The following is a 16,861-nucleotide window of genomic DNA, read 5'->3' on the forward strand; positions in this document are numbered from 1 at the left end:
CATGAAACTGAACACTTTTTTGGCCTATTCTGTAGTTTCAAAAGCAATCTGAAATTTTACTTTTTCTCTATTATACCTCCTCAAGCAGTCTGGCATAATTTTTGTAAACAAATATGCCAAAGCCACATTATAAACTCAGAATCAACTACCGTTCTGTTCCCAGTACGATTCCATTGTTTAAGCCTCAAAGTGCATTAATAGTTCCCACCAGAAGTTTGAATGAGTGATTACAAGCAACAATTTCACACTTATACTGGAAATCAGAACAGATACTTCATAGAAACTATAAGCACTGCACTTTAGTGTATTCTAGCTAACATTAGCTTGATGACTGTACTTCACCATTTACATTTCACTACCAATAAAACACACATGAATAAAATATTTTAAACAAATACCTTTTAAAATACCACTAACCTTCCATGAGCATGAAAATCTAGCTGCAAGAACTGATCTTCATGTGATACTGCTCTTTTGGCACGCTGGTGTTTTTGGTGTAACAAATCCGCATCATAAGACAATCCTTCGTAATGTCTAATGTACTTATTTAGAGGATTTCCATACTGGCCTGAAAAGGAAAAAAAAAAAAAAAAAAAAAAAAGGTTTAGCATGTCTGAGAAATTGAGATATTACTAAGGTTGCAACCACACTACCACGTATGGCAGATCTGCGGTGCAAAACAGTTGGTGGTGAGGATCCAACTTCCACCTTACATGCATTTTAGCTTGCTTGTTTTCTCCCTTGCACACTTCAGATTCATACTGCTCTGGGCCCACAAACCGAGTGCACACTTGCAGTTAAGAGTGCATTACATGGACCTTGGAAGGCATTTTCCACTTCCATTTCAATCAATACAAGTATAATTCATTTACTCCAGAACTAGTCCACAATGCAAAAGACATCACTGCAGACAGAAAGCTTGAGCTGTTTCAGAAATGCACTCCCAATCCAAACACTAAAAATTGAACAGCTGAACATCTTTCTTCTGGTTCCCTGGAAGAATTGCACTTCCAGCTGCACACTGCACTCACGACACCAAAGTGTCTGCTCAAAATGTTTATGTTCCACATACCAAATATACCAAAAATCTAAGAGCAGATCATGCCACATAGCAACACTACATTCTCTATCACATGGAACCTCTCCTGTGGAGACAGGCTGAGAGTTGGGGCTGTTCAGCCTGGAGAAGAGAAGGCTCTGGGGGGACCTTATAGCACTTTCCAGTACCTTAAGGGGCCGACAGGGAAGCTGGAGAGGGACTTTTCACAAGGGCAGGCAGTGATAGCACAAGGGGTGATGGCTTTAATCTGAAAGAGGGTAGGTTTAGCTTAGATATTAGGAAGAAACTCTTCACGGCAAGGGTGGTGAGGCACTGGCCCAGGCTGCCCAGAGCAGCTGTGGGTGCCCCATCCCTGGCAGTGCCCAAGGCCAGGCTGGATGGGGCTGGGGGCAGCCTGGGCTGCTGGGGGGTGTCCCTGCCCATGGCGGGGGGCTGGAACTAGGTGGTCTTTAAGGTCCCTTCCAACCCAAACCATTCTATGATTTTAGGAATGTTCCATCATGTGTAAAAGTTTTATTCAGGATGTGTCTCTAAAAAACATACATTTAGTTCAGTCTGGTTTGGACACTTCCTTCTCAGGCAATATTTCTGACTCGCATTAAGAGTGCTGACAGAAAATAAGGAAAGATTTTGGTCCTTACATCCTGATGGAAGAAGGGACATACAGAACTAACCTGAGGCACTAGCATTTATGAGCTTTTCATATATCTATATTATGCATACAGAAGACCACCATATCAGCTCTGTATTTACACTAGACATTTTACTATAACACAGCATTTTTCACTCCAAGGTTAGCATTATTAGGTCAATAACAGGATAGAAAACTCCTCGTGCTGCCCAGACACCTGTCAGACATGCTGCCGAGATGTACTTTTGACTACCAACAAGCCAACAGGACAGTGATCATAAGAACTGAAACCGTAAAGAAGTTAACATACCATTATTCTCCTCCAGACAAGAAGCCACTATGTGCATTACTGACATTTCCTTAATTCTGATTTTGGACACTTATGACTAAGTACACAGTTTCCAGCCAGGATTCACTTTCTTATTAGGTAATATATCCCAAGTCATCATAGATGCACGATAAACTGACAGTACAGCATTTATTTCACAAGAAGTATATTTTCATATCCTGCCCACCACCAAGGCCTCCATCTCCTGCCTCCACACTTTCCACACCGACACTCTTCACAAGTCTCACCACACTTGGGTATCGAACACCAGCACAAGAACACTATGCATGAAAATTTTTTCATCTACCTAACAAAAGTAAACACCGATGTTGTGGAAGGAATTATTAAGATGAAATGATTCAGTAACTGTGTTCAGAGCCCAAAACAGAAGTTCAAACAGTAGAAAATAATATGGAAAAATTGAAAAAAAAACCCAACCCAAAACAAATACAACTTGCAGAGCAAATGACTGTGCCTTTGCAATGGAAGTAGTGTACACAGTATGTTTTACATACACAGTGAAAAACAGTTTTTAAACAGTTTCTGTTTAAAATATCCAATCTTAATGAATTAACTTAAATACCTGTATCTAGAATCTACAGGCAAGTGTGAGATCATTTCATTGGTACTGGTTTCAAAGCCAGATTATATATGAGCCAAATTACGTCATGATTCTTGATGTCCCAAACATTAAAGCCAGCAAAGAATTAAAGATATTAAGTGATGTATAGTGTTTCAAAACTCCAGGGAGCGATCACATGTCTTGATACGCAACTTCTATCAAGTAGCTAACATGAAAACATTCACCCTGTTTGAAACACAGCCTTGCAGCATTGCCCTATACACTTTACACAACAAACACACAACCAATTCTTTCCTCTTGTAACTCCATAGGAACAACTGTTTCTGAAGAACAAGTCAACTATTCATTACAGAATCTGCTTTGTGCCTCAAACTACTCAAAAGCAAGCACAATCTCTTACAGTGTTATGCAAAAAGTCAAGCTTTCTTTTAAGCAACCTGTGACAGCAATATATTGCCAAATGTATTTGTCAAAGGTATGTTTCAACACTGTCAAATTTTAATAAGAATTTCCATACAAGTTCTTCCCTACATGACCCTTTGATAAAGCATATTCTAGAACTTTAGATGTTCTAGTGAACTACACGGGGCTTTTTACTGAAACAAGTTGGCCCTATCCTTAGTTCTGTGAGCACTGTACCACATCATCTTTCACAAAAAGGACAAATAAATTGAACTGTCAACCACTTCATTTATGAAGAGAGAGACCCAATGTAAAACCTGAATAGTCTATTGAAAGCTGCGGTATACAAATACAATTTTATCTACACTAAGAACATGAAACCAGAATACAGAACATGCAAGCTGCTAGTTTTCCAGCTCCAGGCTGAATCCGTATCTTCAAACATATCGTCATGAAAATTGCAAGGTTTCTTTCCATATTATAGAGGCTGCATTTCATAGCACTTATACTACATTCTGAAGGGTGCGCAGCCACATCAATGGTATAATGCTATGCATCATTTTCTGCTACAAGCATGTATAAACCTTCCCCCTCACCCCCCACAGTTTTGTTACTTTTTTCACCAGATGTTGTTCTTACTTAATGGTGTGCATGGAAGTGTTTTCCCCATTGTTGCTGGCTCCTCACCTAGCTTTAAAGCCTTCCTTCCTCAACCTTCTCCTTAAAGAGCCAACTACTCACTTCATGCTTGATTTTTCAAGAACCTGACTTGGGCTATTGTCTTTTTTTTCTTGAAGAAACAGCACCTGAGAGATCAAATAGAAAGGCAAAACCCCAATTTTCTCCAGAATCCTTAATTCTGCAAGAAAAAGCAGGATCTCATAATCTGTTTAACCAACCTAAATGTGAGAATTCTCAGAACATATGCAATATTTTTCTTCAGGTATCTACATTGTCAAGACCCAGGGAGGTCCAGTAAGACAAGTGTATTCAAAAGCTTTGCCTCAGTCATGTTACATTTTCACAAAGAAAAATATCTGTTATTGTACCAAGGATACAATTTTGTAAGCAAAAATACAAATCTACCTTTCCCTTTGTCATGAGGTCTTCTTTAACTTAATACCACATATTTATCAGTGCCTCTGTTTCTTTTAAAGGGATTAGAATGTCTGATCACCAACAAGCTCAACGAGCAACAGAAAAAATTACTAAGTAAATTAACACTGCTGCTAAATGCAAGTGCGTTTGGAAATGTGCACAAGATTATACTGCCACCTCTTTTTAAACTCAAGTAATGATATACTGCAGATAAATCATACTCAAATTTCCTCACAGTACTATAAGCTTCTGCAAATGTTGACTCTTCATCACTGACTGCAAATACAGTTCAATAACAAAATTTCATTCTTATTTCCACTCACTCAGTCTCAAAATACAAATCCATTCTTACCAGCTTTCCAGAAGCCACTTAATTTCTTATTTCTATATAAGTGTGTTAAACATTTATAAAATGTGTGATTTCAGCAAGCCTACATGAATTCTAAACCAAATAAGACACAGGACAAATCCAAAGTTTCAGCAACAACCATAAGGAATTTTGAGGATTAAGGATGTTGTCCCTGCCTGATGATTCTTTAACCACTTCCAACATAATCCCACAAAATTAAACGGAAACACCTCTCATGGCCCAAGAACTTCTATACACCAAACAAGAGTAGATGGAGTCCACTTTTATATCACACTGATGCACAATACATATTAGCCTGACTACAGATACATGCTTTCCAGTTCCAGGTATATGATCCAAAAGTGTCAACATCAAAGAAAACAAGCTTCAAAATTAACTGCTATAAGCTAAAACGTAAGCTAAACTTTAATTTAAAAATGAACCTAAATCTAGAATATGATACTAATAACTCAACAAAACTTTATCAGAACTAAGCAGTTAATATGCTGCAAAATGTGTAAGCTTCTGCACTCCATAATCCCAAGACTATTTAACAAGTTAAATTATCTTCAACTTTTCTGAGGTGTGAAGCTTCTAATAATGCATTCCTTAAATTGTATAGGCCGTTTTTCTCCCAGTGTTGCAAGGTACTCTTTGAACAGCTTCAGGCACCTAGAAAAAAGAAGTTTTAAAGCATGACAACTTACTGAAGACCCAATAATACCTCGCACCCAATCCAAGTCTCATAACCACATGGGAAGCTGAGACTACACTCAAAAACTATTCTCTGACTCAGTTGAGCACAGAGTGCTATGACAAAACAGCAAAAGGCTACTGACATTTAAAAGCATTGTAACTATTCCCTCTACTAAGCAAAAGCAGAGAGGGTTTTAAGCAAAACTCCTTTTTCTTCACCAAAATATATACACTTTGTGATCATACAGGGAAACAATGCTATTTCTTTTCACTTTCTCCAAAACTTAAAGAACTCCTTATGGTTTAAGTATTCTCATAGAGAACACAACACAAACACTCTTGCTGCTCTCCTGCTAAACCAAAGCAGCTGTGTATCACAGAGCACATGCTATTTCATAGCTTTTATAAAAAGGGACTTCACACAAAGTTGAAATCAAGGCTTCAAAATGAATGTTTACTTTCACTTCCAGAAGCATGTATAACATTAACATTGCTATAGTGTTGAAGGTCTGCAAATGATACGTGATCTACCTCTAATAAAACCAGCTACGCATCAAAAGTGATTATCATCTTCACAAAGGTAGCTCAGTAAGTCAACCCCGGAACACATGAAATTACAGGATCCCACAGCAAAAGTCTGTTAAACTGGAGGCAAGACTTCACTGAGGTGCATGAGGGAGGCACAACTGCTAGCTCCAGTTTTTGGAGTTAGAATATTCTGCATCAAAAAAGAAGTCTATCACAGAATCTGAAAGTAGTACACCCCAAGAAATCATTACAAAAGCATGCACGTAGATCGCAACCTCTGGGACAAAATACTGTTGCTGTTTTGTTATCACTGAAAAACTGTTTCGGGTTTGTTTTTTTTTTTTTTAACAGTGACTGCAAGTCAAAGATCTTTTCAAGTGAGGATACAATCAGGAAGCCTGCAGTAAGAACACTGAACCGTGAGCACCTAGATACAGTTTAAGGGAGCTGCTCTACAAATTTCATGTCTCATGTTGCCATCAACCAAGTGTCAGAGATGGCACCATGCTTTTCCAGGCAGCCCAGTGAAATAAGCAGATGTTACGCTTCATCTAAACACTAAACTAGCAAACAGAAACCCTTCAGGATACAGACACAGGAGAGCGACAATGGGACAGGGCTTTTGAACCTGACAGGATAGTCTCCTAAAGACTTGCTAAATTAGATGTGGCATTTCCTATGACAAAACTCCTCCACGAACGAAACTTCATTCTCACGGGCTTCCAACTAAATACTGGGAAGGACTTTAAACAGAATTAGGTAGAGCGTTTAGGCAAAGGTCTCAAGGTGACACCGCCCCGTGAAAGATTTTTCTGTATGAGGGTCTACAGCTCTTCAGCATCCCTAGGGAGTTGTAAAGAAAGTATCTCAGCTGTGGTTCTGAACGGACACAAATCCCACGGGACAGGTTGGGAGTCTGGGGCATACATTCTCACCTTTAACGAGCTTATGCAAAGGGTCAAATTATTACCCACGGGATTTTAGCTATAAGCCTCGTGGCACACCTTGAGCAGCTATATGTAACAGTTCATCCATCATGGTTATTTTCCCAGAGAAATCTATGAAGACTTTTTTTCACCCCCTAGACAAAACCTCCGCAGTCTGTGGGAGCAAAGCAGTACCCACAGCAAAGGAAATGAGCTAGGGAACACTTAAGCCAAAAGTCCTCAGGACCAGATGGGATACATCCAAGAGTGCTCAGGGAGCTGGCTGATGCCATTTTGATCCTTACTATCACCTTTTTGAAAGTTTATGTTGATGGAGCTGGGTTTCTGACAACTGGAAGACAAATGTCAGCCCCATCTTCAAGGGGGAAGGGCCTGGAGATGTACAGGCTGGTCAGACCAACCTCAGTATCTGGGAAGATTACAGAGGAAATCCCTACAGAAGCTAGCTTCACGCACATAAAGACAACTGGTAATAAACAGTACTGAAAGGTTACCCACATAAACATAAAGATTTATTAAGTTTATATAAATCGTAGTAAAAGATGACAACATCAAACTCCCCATAAGAGGATAAATCAAGCATGCACTGCTCTAAAAAGTGAAGTTTATATCCAACCACTCAGATTAAGACTTGCATGACAAAGGCAAATAGTTCAAATATAACTCAAGCCTGTTAGTGGAAAAAAAAAAATCGCACAGAATATGACTTGATAAGACTATCAGCAGCCAGGCTAACTTACTGGATAAGTCTTTTTACTGCAAGTATCATCACTGATTTGCAGATTTGAAACGCCAGCATATGATAAATATCTTTAAGAGAATTATTATGATTTTAATTAAGATAAAGCAAGTTGCCCTTCAAGTACAACTTCAAGTACTTCTACTACTTTCAATGTATTTCTCTTAAATAATGTCCCCTTTACATGGGGCTCTAAAAACTGCACATAGCATCCAGATTTAGCACTTCTGTTTAAGTATATTGAAAGCCAGGAATCCTGCCATATACCTCCCTGCCAGAATTTCACTGAAGCATTTATTTAGGCTATAGTTTCATAACTGCCAGCAGAAGGGCAAGTCCCACTGCCATTTTTTGTCCATTTCTATATTTCCCTTGTGCTGACCGTAGAACAGATTCAACTGAAAAATATACTTTCTCTTCTGGGCAAGTTAGTTTTCGGTGAAAGAACAACATGAAACCAAAAAGACAAGTAAGGGTCATTGCACTTCACCAAAAAGGCACATTTAGGGCACAGTCAGACAATACAGCACCATGTAAGCAGTACACAGATGTCCACTTCTACTTTTTTTATTTACTTATTTTTAAATCTCTTCCTCCCTACCCCATGCAAGTCCCAGCTGTTCCTCCCCACTGGGCTTGGACCTGCACAATAAACTAACAGAAGTTACGTATCTGGCAGAAGATAACTAATTTGTTTTATTTAAATTGGCAGGTTGAATTGGCTTCTCATGCCATCGAACAGAAGAGGTGGTGAAGGCGGAGAGATGGGAATGCATGACCAGGGCAGGACCACCAGACAGCGGTAACTCATTACAGTGGCTCTGCCATACTGCATAACTGAACCTTTAGATCCTTTTAAAATAAAAAATAAACCGCAGCCTTAGGCTTTTGGGCAATGCTATTTCAAAGCTACTATCTAAACACCTGATTTTTTTTACTTTTAATTACCATGGGCAAGCATTTCTGAAACAGCCATCTGACAGCTGTCTTTACCAGACACTGTCTCATCCAGCCATTTAAAATTCCTAATGTTTTTATTTTAAACCCCAGATAAATGCTGAAGGCTGAGTGCCATGTTAATGAAGGCTAGTATTCTCAATGTATAGCAAGGATGCAACCTAAATCACTCAGAGGCTGGTAGCTCATAAATGCCTTCCCACAACTCCCCCATGTGTCCAGAAAAAACAGAATTTCTCCCATGCTCAATGGAAAATATGTAGTTCAATATCCAGCAGAACAAGACACTAAGATCCAGCTTGAAAGTCCTGGCAACATATAAGAGTGTGCTGTACCAGTGAAAACGAACAATTTATCATATATTTCCAGTAATGTTCACCATCTGATCACCCTTGTTAAACCCAAGCTTTTTTGGGGTCTTGTTAGTTCTCTTTTCTGCAATTTTTATTCCCCCTTCCACCTTTTTTTTTTTTCAAATGACCCTCAGACAGAAGGAGAAATTGTATGAGTTCTCTCTATTCCTCAAATAAATCATTATGTATGGATAATTAAGTACTGTTTAATATAACCGCATGCAAGTTCATCACATGCAACAAAGCACACTACCAAAAGCTCTAAATAACATTGCCTAAACTAAATACCGCTTTATACACACCAAAATTATTAACACCACCAGACAGTGAATAGATCCCTTAAGCCAAGCAATTCCAAGGGTACTGAGGAAAATGCTGAGATTCACTTTTCTTTAAAAAAGAATTCTTAAAATTCATGGCACATACATCTTGCCTTGTAGCATCCAGTATCTACTCGAGATAAATTCCACCTTTCCCCAACTAAAAAAAAAAAAAAAAAAAAAAGCATGCCTTTTCCTTCTCACACTACTGAAATTGTATTCAAAGTGACCTACTGGACCCCTTGTTTCATGAAGGTCATATTTATTCAGTGGTAGCAAAGAAATAAAAACTTCTAAGACAGCTTAAAAAGTGATCTGCACCGAAACCTAATCAAGCACATGTTTAGGGCCTATTAGACCAAATTGCTGATAACTTGTCTGTTTTAACCATAAACCATACAGACAGCTATAAAGCAACATAATACAGACATTGCAGAACACTGCATTAGTGCAGCAATGCCAGTGATTGCTTTTGATTGCATTCCTTTTACATAATCTTACAAACAAACAAATTACAAAAGAAAACAGATTTTTCAAATGGAACAGAGATTTCACTAATGTTTCTCCTCAAACAAGCCATCTAAGTTATGTTGTACCTTCATATTTTAAAACATTGGTTTTGTGATTCATACTTAACTGTGAACTGAAGTTAAAATTGGTTCTGTTATTCTATAATATACCTTTATATGTAAAGTATCGATACATACGGTATACAGACTCAAAGTCTTGTGCAATTCTGAAAGAGGAGGTCAAGCTCAGGTATCCTGTAAAAATATTGCAATCTTGGACTCAACATACAGAAAAGCATTTTTTTTAAGTCCAGAATAATGGAATTTTCAAAATTATTACTAATTAATACCTACATGGCTTAAAACTATGCAACTTTACAGGCAAATATAACTTAGCCTCAAGATCTGTATAAAATTAATAAGCACAAGATGCATTGTACACAAGTGAAACACAGGTTAATTGTTGGGTTTTTTTCATTTGTTTCCAGTTTGTACTGCTCTCACAATAACATTCCTAAGAATCACAAACTTGCCCTTTTTCACAGTTACTAATGCCTGCCTAAAAGAAAAGCATGCAAATGAAGAACTATTTTTCAGTAAATAAAAACATTTGCAGTACTGAAGAAACTTTAGAAATGTGATCACAGTTAAACCAGAAAATTTTAATATTAAAAAAAATTGAATTCAACACAAAGCTATGGTAAATATTTCAAAACTGCGTTGAGACTTTTACCAAAGTTTCATAGAATATTTTGGATACACGGCCATATTTTCCATATTTCTATCCAGCATTATTAAGCTTTCTTTAAAGATTTACCTGTACTGCTAAACACGTGCTCCTGTTACCTGCTAGTGAGGTGTGCTTCCTAGTGTCAGAAATGTTGAAGGAACACGTTCTTCTCTCAAATTAAAAAAATATAACATAAATTTCTAAAATAAAATATACTTCATGAACTCACTTCTATGTATCCAGAGGACTGTACTTCACACGCTTACTATGATCTGAACTTTAAGACATACTTGCCTGCCTAGAATTAAAGAGTGGAAACAACCCTCACAACTGGTTAATGAATCACTTTTAATTAATTCTGTGCCAGCACCGTTTAGTTCAGAAAACAAAGAGGTCTTGAAAAGTATGCCAATAATTAAGTCTGAAATATGCTGATAAGTTGGCAAGAATTTATGAAGGAACAGTCACCAGGAAAGTCTTTTGTGTACACCACTCCCGATCATATAAATAACGGGATGACTCCTGGCCATAGAAACCAGCTTGCCTTTTATCTCACAGCGTAGGCACCAGTACAACCTACTGAAGTTTTCACATACTTTGATGTTACTGTTGGAGAACTTGTAAACGACCAGGATTTAGGGCTAGATCCTTTGCTAATAAACCTGCCCACTGATGCACACAGATGCAGAGCCCAGATAAACAGGAGAGGTGCCAACCGAAAGAGGAACTTAGTCCTTATCGGCTGCTCCACCCATCCCTCAGCAAAAAACCCACAGTCCGTCTTTCCCGACATCTGTTCCTGCGAAAACGCGAAACTCTTTCCCTACCAGGACCTGACCCATTAGGTATTACCAGACGCAGCCAAGAAACTACCTTAACAGCTGCCTAAGGCTGCACGCCGGCTCCGCACGGGCGCCGTTACCAAGTTGCACGGTCCCCACGGCCAGCACGTTTTCCTCCGGCCTGGGTGGCAAGGGAGACCCTTGCCGCAGCCCCGGCCGCGCTCCGGGAAACACCCGGGCTCGTCTTTTATTTCCTTGAGCCGAACTTCCCGCCCAGCCGCGCCGCCCGGTCCCGGGGGCAGAGGGCGGCCGCAGGGCAGGCGAGGCCGGGGGGCGGCGGGACACCCGTGCGGGCAGCCCCCGCCGCGCAGCCGCCCGCCCCAAGCACCGGCTGCCCACCGCCCGGCCGCAAGCTAGGTTCGGGCGGGGGAAGGTAACCGGGAAGCGGCTACCGGGACATGGGGAAAGTCCCGAGGGACCGAAGCAGAGCTGAGAGCGGCGAGCCGGGCAGCAGGGAAGCGCACCCGAGCGCGGCGGGGAGAGGGGCCGAGGGGAAGGGGGGGGGGAAAGGGGAGGGAGAGGGGGGGGGGGCGGGGGACAGCTGGCTCGGTCTTCGGAAGGGGAAAGTCCCGGGAAGCGGGCAGGGGCGCTGGGCCGGCCGCAGGCGGCGGGGGGGAGCGGGCCCGGGCAGGATGCTACGGACCGTGCCCAGGAGCGGGTGACGGGAAAAGGGAGCCCCGGCCGGCGGCCCAGCCGCGGCCTGCCGCCGGTGCGCTGAGGCGCGGCGCCCCGGGGAGCGGGGCCCGCCGCCCCCAGCCCCGAGCCGCGGCAGAGAGGGGGAAGGGAGGACGGCTGGCAGCCCCGAGCCAGGGCCCCACCGGGCCCAGCCGCTCCTCACCTCCGGCGCCCGCCGCACAGGAGCACAGCAGGATTATCGTCCCCGCCAGATCCATCTTCGCCGGGCCCAGGCCCCACCGCCGCCTACCCACAGCACATCCGCCCGAGTCGGCGCCGGGATGGGGAGGAGCGAGCTCCGCGCCTCCCTCCGCTTTGTCCCCCGCCGCCCCGGAGGAACCGCTTCCGCCCACAGATCAACGGCCGGCCCCGCCGCTCCCCACCCGGCAGCGCTCCGCTCCGCTCCCCGCGCCACCGCTTCCTCCGGCCGCCCGCCCCCCGCCCGCGCGACGCCACCGGCGGGGCGGGGCCACAGGGCACGCCCCGAACGCGCGAGCCACCCCGCCCCGCCTCCCCACGCTGCGAGCGCGGGGCGCGGCCCGCCGGAAGGGAGGTGGCCGGCCCGGCGGGCGGGGCCGGCGCGGGGGACGAGGCCGGCGGGCTGCAGCGCGGGGCCGGGCCGGGCCGCGCCTCCTCGGCGGCGAACCAGGGCGGGGCCGCCCCAGTGGGCGGGTGTTTCCCCGGGGCTGGCAGCTTCCCGGCCCAGGGGGGCCGGCACCGCGCCTGCCACCGCCCTGAGGCTACCCGCGGGGGCGGCTGCGGCCTCCCCGACGCTGGAAGGGCTCGGGCCGGGGAGCGCCGGTGTTTGCGTGGGTGGCGAGGCCCAGCGTCCTCGGGGAAAGAACGAGCTGCTGAGGAAACTTCACTCGTACCCGAGCGGGCTTCCCTCCGGTCCCTCTGCACCTCTAGGTAGCCCGAGGGCTGTTTACCGCAGTGGGTGTCGTGAAAGCGTAAACACTTTAAATCAGCCGGGTTCCTTTATCAGACGCGTTTTTTCTTGAAGAAGCTAATTTACTTGTCAAGTTTTATTTTGGTTCATCTATTTCTCCTGATGCTCTACATGTTGTGAAGCACTGTAGTTGACTACTGAACAGAGATTCTTCGTTTTGAGGCTGTCTTAGAACAACCTTCATAATTAGAGTGTAAAGGAAAACCCTCCAACGAAGATAAAAGCGCGAGCCGTTCACACAAAGCATTTTACTTCTCATTTGTTAAAATCGTAATTCTTACATTAAACTATGTTAATTGAAAGATTTATTTATTATATATGGGTTTGTGACAAGTTTCTTCATTTACTATCAGCTCCCTTCTACTTGCTCTTTTCCATTCCTATTGCACTTTCAGAAAAAAAATTTCCCCCCGCTAACACCATTACCGCTGAGAAAAGTTGTTTTGCAGATAGGTACATAGAAAGTACAGTTACAATGAACATACTTCAGAAAAGAACGCTAAAATTGGTGCAATGGTTTTGAAGAGCTCGTGTAAGAGAACTGCTGGAAACGGAGAAGATACATTCGTATCTTCCCGAACCCGTATTTAAAAACCTGTGATTAAAAGCTGAAGGTTTCCATAAGGAGAAAAAATAGGTTCATTAGGGTGAAGTCTGAGTAACGCACCTACATTAGTTCTCAAGTTATGTATGACGCTCATCACAATCGTGTTTTTATAATACAGATAATCTAACAAACCGCAGCAGAAAACCACTGAAAGCCTTCAGGAAAGCTGAGCTCGCCCGTGAGGAGGGGAACCCCCGGCAGCACGGCGCGCCGCGCCTCCCGCCGCTCCTCACCTCAGGGGCGGCGGGCGGCGCAGGAGGGGGCGGGGCGCTCCCCTTCCCGCGCAGGCGCGGCCCCGCCCCGCCGGCTCCCTGCAAAACAGCCGGGAGGGGCGGCGCCCGCGCCTCTGCTTTGCTGTTCGCCCCGGCTCCGCGCGCCGGGGTGGGGAGGGCTGCCCCGCCTAGGAGGGCTGCGCGGGCACGCCTGGTCCCTGCACCGCCTGAGGGGGCCGCCCCGAGCGGGCCGGCGGCCGGTGGCCGGGGCCCCAGACGCAGACGAGACGCGGCCCGGCCCTGCCCCGCAGCCGCCGCTCCTCGTGCCGCCCCTTCCGGGCTCGCACCGGGGTGCGCGCGCGCTCCCCGCGCCCCTCACGCGGCCCGCGGGCTCCCCACTTGTGTGTCACCCCCCGGCCCCGCGCCCCGCCGCCGCCTCCCCCCGCCCCTCCCCCCCCCCCCCGGCCGGCGTTCCCGCCCCGCCGGCGGGCGCCCTCCCGCCCCCGCCGGCCCCGCCCTCGGGGCGCCCCCCCCCGCCCCGGGCCCCGCGGTGACCCGCGGCTGCTTCCCCCTCCCGCCCACACGTCCCTGGCGGGGCGGAGCCGTCGCTGCTGTTATGGCGTCTTGGGCGCTGTTGGCGAAGGATCAGCCGCTGCGGTGCCAATAGAGCGCGAAGGAGCCGGGCGGCCGGCGGGCCGGGCATGGAGAGCCTGGCGCAGCCCCCGCCGCCTCCGGGCTCGCTGAAGAGGGGCGGCGGGGGCGCTGCCAGCCAGCTCCTCCTGGAAGAGGCGGCGGCAGGCGAGGGCGGCTGCAGGGACGGGCCCGCGGCGGCTGAGGAGGGCGGCGGGCGGCGCAGCCCTTCCCCTCAGCCGGCCCCCGGCCCCGCCGCGGACCCTCGGACGGCGTCTCCCTCACGGGCCGCGGAGGGCGGCGTGGCGGAGGGAGCGGGGCCGGTGGCGCCGGAGAGCCCTGCAGCAGCGCCCGCTCCGGAGAGCGGTCCGGCGGGGGCCGGCTCCGGGAGCAGCGGGGCTCCCAGCCCCCCGGGGGAGGAGTCCCGGAGCCTGGACTCGCTGGAGTCCTTCTCCAACCTGCACTCCTGCTGCCCCAGCAGCTCCGAGCTCAACAGCGACGCCGAGGAGGCGGTGGTGGCGGCGGCCGCGGCGGGGGGCCCGGCCCCGGAGCCCGAGGGGGATAGGCCCGCGGCGGGCTCCCAGCTCCTCTCCGCCTCCAAGGAGCGCTTCCCGGGCCAGTCGGTCTACCACATCAAGTGGGTCCGCTGGAAGGAGGAGAACACGCCCGTCATCACTCAGAACGAGAACGGCCCCTGCCCGCTGCTGGCCATCATGAACGTGCTGCTGCTGGCTTGGAAGGTACCGTGCGGGTGGGCCGGCGCCCGCCGCCGCCATGGCGGGTGTGTGCGGGGCCGGGCGGGCGGCGCTGCTCGGGCTCCGCCGGGGCTGGCGAGGCGGGGCGGGCGGCGCCGGGGACACCGGTGCCGGCACCGCGCTCACGCACCGCTGGGGGCTGGTGCTGGGTAACGCGACGGCGCTGTCAGGAAAGCTGGAGAGGGACTTTTCACGAGGGCGTGCAGCGATAGCACGAGGGGTGATGGCTTGAAGCTGAAAGGGTCGGTTTAGAGCGGCTGTTAGGAGGAACCTCACCGTGAGGGCGGTGGGACACTGGAACAGGTTGCTCAGAGATGCTGTGGCTGCCCCTGGCAGTGCCCAAGGCCAGGCTGGATGAGGCTGGGAGCGACCTGGACTGGTGGGTGGTGTCCCTGCTCATGGCGGGAGGGTGGGACTACATGATCTTTAAGGTCCCTTCCAACCCAAACCGTTCTATGACTCTATCAAGAAAGACGCAGACTTATTTCTGCTGTTATGCATCTTGCATAGAGAGCTTGGAAAATAAATCGTGGCTCGCAGTCAGTTGCCACTACACTGCTTAGGTGCTGCTGCTGTCATACATAGGCTTACTTTATCGGCACGTTAAAACAAACAAAAATCTAGATGATGTTTTACTAAACCAAGCAATATATGGTTTGCAGATGTGTGCAGGTTACTAGTAAGTAAAGGTCGCTATTTATAGCACTGAAAACACAGGTGATATTTTGGGAAAATAAGTTAGTTTTGCATAATGAAGCGTATGAAGAATCGCACAAAACACAAATTTGTACAAGTAACTGCCTAAATAATAGGCATACATTCCTACAGTTATGTAGCATCACTTGTATTTAAATTAATTAGTAAATCAGGTCATGATCAAGTACAGTTTTGAGACCTGGAAGTTCTTCGGTTCTGATAGCCATTATGGGTACAGACTTCCTGTAGTCCTAATATAATTACCTTTAAGTTTTAAGCAACTAAAATGTAAGGCATATTGTAATTATTAACATTTATGCGCAAAAGGAGTATGTGTTGGAGAAGAGCTGTGAGGTTGTATGCATTGCAGGACAAGGAGGGGTTACTTCTCAAGAACTTCTGGCAATTCCACCCCAAAAGAGTGGTGAGCTGGTAAATGGAGGTGCAGAATAGGAAAGCTTAATGGGAATAGTTTTTGACTTGTAGTATCAAGGGGAAGAAATTTGGTATTGGAGGAGTAGAAGGTTTTTCACAAGTGTAACAGGTGACACAAAAAGCTCAAAATGGGAGTAATATTATAAATTTGTTTAGAGGAAGAAACTTTTCTAGGTTAATAGTTTTGTTTGAACTGTAGCTTCTGTATGTTTTCCTCAGCAGAATAGCTTGTACATCAGGAGGAAAGCTGTGGGTACAGTGATACAGATATTTAGCCATCAGCGCAAGCAGTACAGGGAAGATGTGTGTGACTGTAAGGTGTTGCCTTCTAGGTTCTGCCATCCTCGAGAGGGTGTGACAGTTGTTTTAGACTTCAGTATTTAACACTCCCTTTCTGTGCTTCCTCTTCAACATCTGAAGGGTGAGTGGAGGGCCTTGGAGAGCTTACCATTCCTTGTTCTGTGTGGTGGTGTTTAAAAGAAACGGTTAGTTACAGGATTTTCCTTTTTAGCTTTTCATTTAATGAAAGCATAGAAATGGGACATGGCTGGTTTTGTTTGCATTCAGTTTTTGGAGTTTTTGTTCCTTAGTTTTCTTTCTTGGCCTCCTTAAATAAATTTTTTCTTCTGCTGTCTGCCATCCAGAATTTTACCTGACATTCTCCTTTGATCACATATTTCACTAGTGAGAGTTAAGGCGATATCCAATTTTATAAATAGGTGAAAATGAAAATGCCTTCTAGGAGTACTCTACTGTTTCTTACTGCTAGGATTACAGGAAGGGGTTTCTATAATTCTGTTTGTTAATGTGAAACTCGGCAGAATTTACAT

General features: G+C 46.2%; 2 protein-coding genes across 2 annotated transcripts in view; one reads left to right on the forward strand and one right to left on the reverse strand.

The window, feature by feature from the left end:
* ADAM10 (ADAM metallopeptidase domain 10) overlaps positions 1-12,212 on the reverse strand; it is a 51,302-nt gene extending 39,090 nt beyond the window's left edge. The window contains exons 1-2 of the mRNA XM_040600596.1: positions 11,911-12,212; positions 418-568 (exon numbers count right to left, since the gene is read on the reverse strand). Of these exons, the coding sequence (XP_040456530.1) occupies positions 418-568; positions 11,911-11,965 (206 nt within the window). The 5' untranslated portion in view covers positions 11,966-12,212. The remainder of the gene's footprint in view (positions 1-417; positions 569-11,910) is intronic.
* Positions 12,213-14,085: 1,873 nt separating this feature from the next.
* MINDY2 (MINDY lysine 48 deubiquitinase 2) overlaps positions 14,086-16,861 on the forward strand; it is a 39,899-nt gene continuing 37,123 nt past the window's right edge. Inside the window, exon 1 of the mRNA XM_040601940.1 lies at positions 14,086-14,885. Coding sequence (XP_040457874.1) covers positions 14,217-14,885 — 669 coding nt within the window. The 5' untranslated portion in view covers positions 14,086-14,216. The remainder of the gene's footprint in view (positions 14,886-16,861) is intronic.

This window comes from Falco naumanni, chromosome 7, assembly GCF_017639655.2.
Source record: "Falco naumanni isolate bFalNau1 chromosome 7, bFalNau1.pat, whole genome shotgun sequence".
Lineage (NCBI taxonomy): Eukaryota > Metazoa > Chordata > Aves > Falconiformes > Falconidae > Falco > Falco naumanni.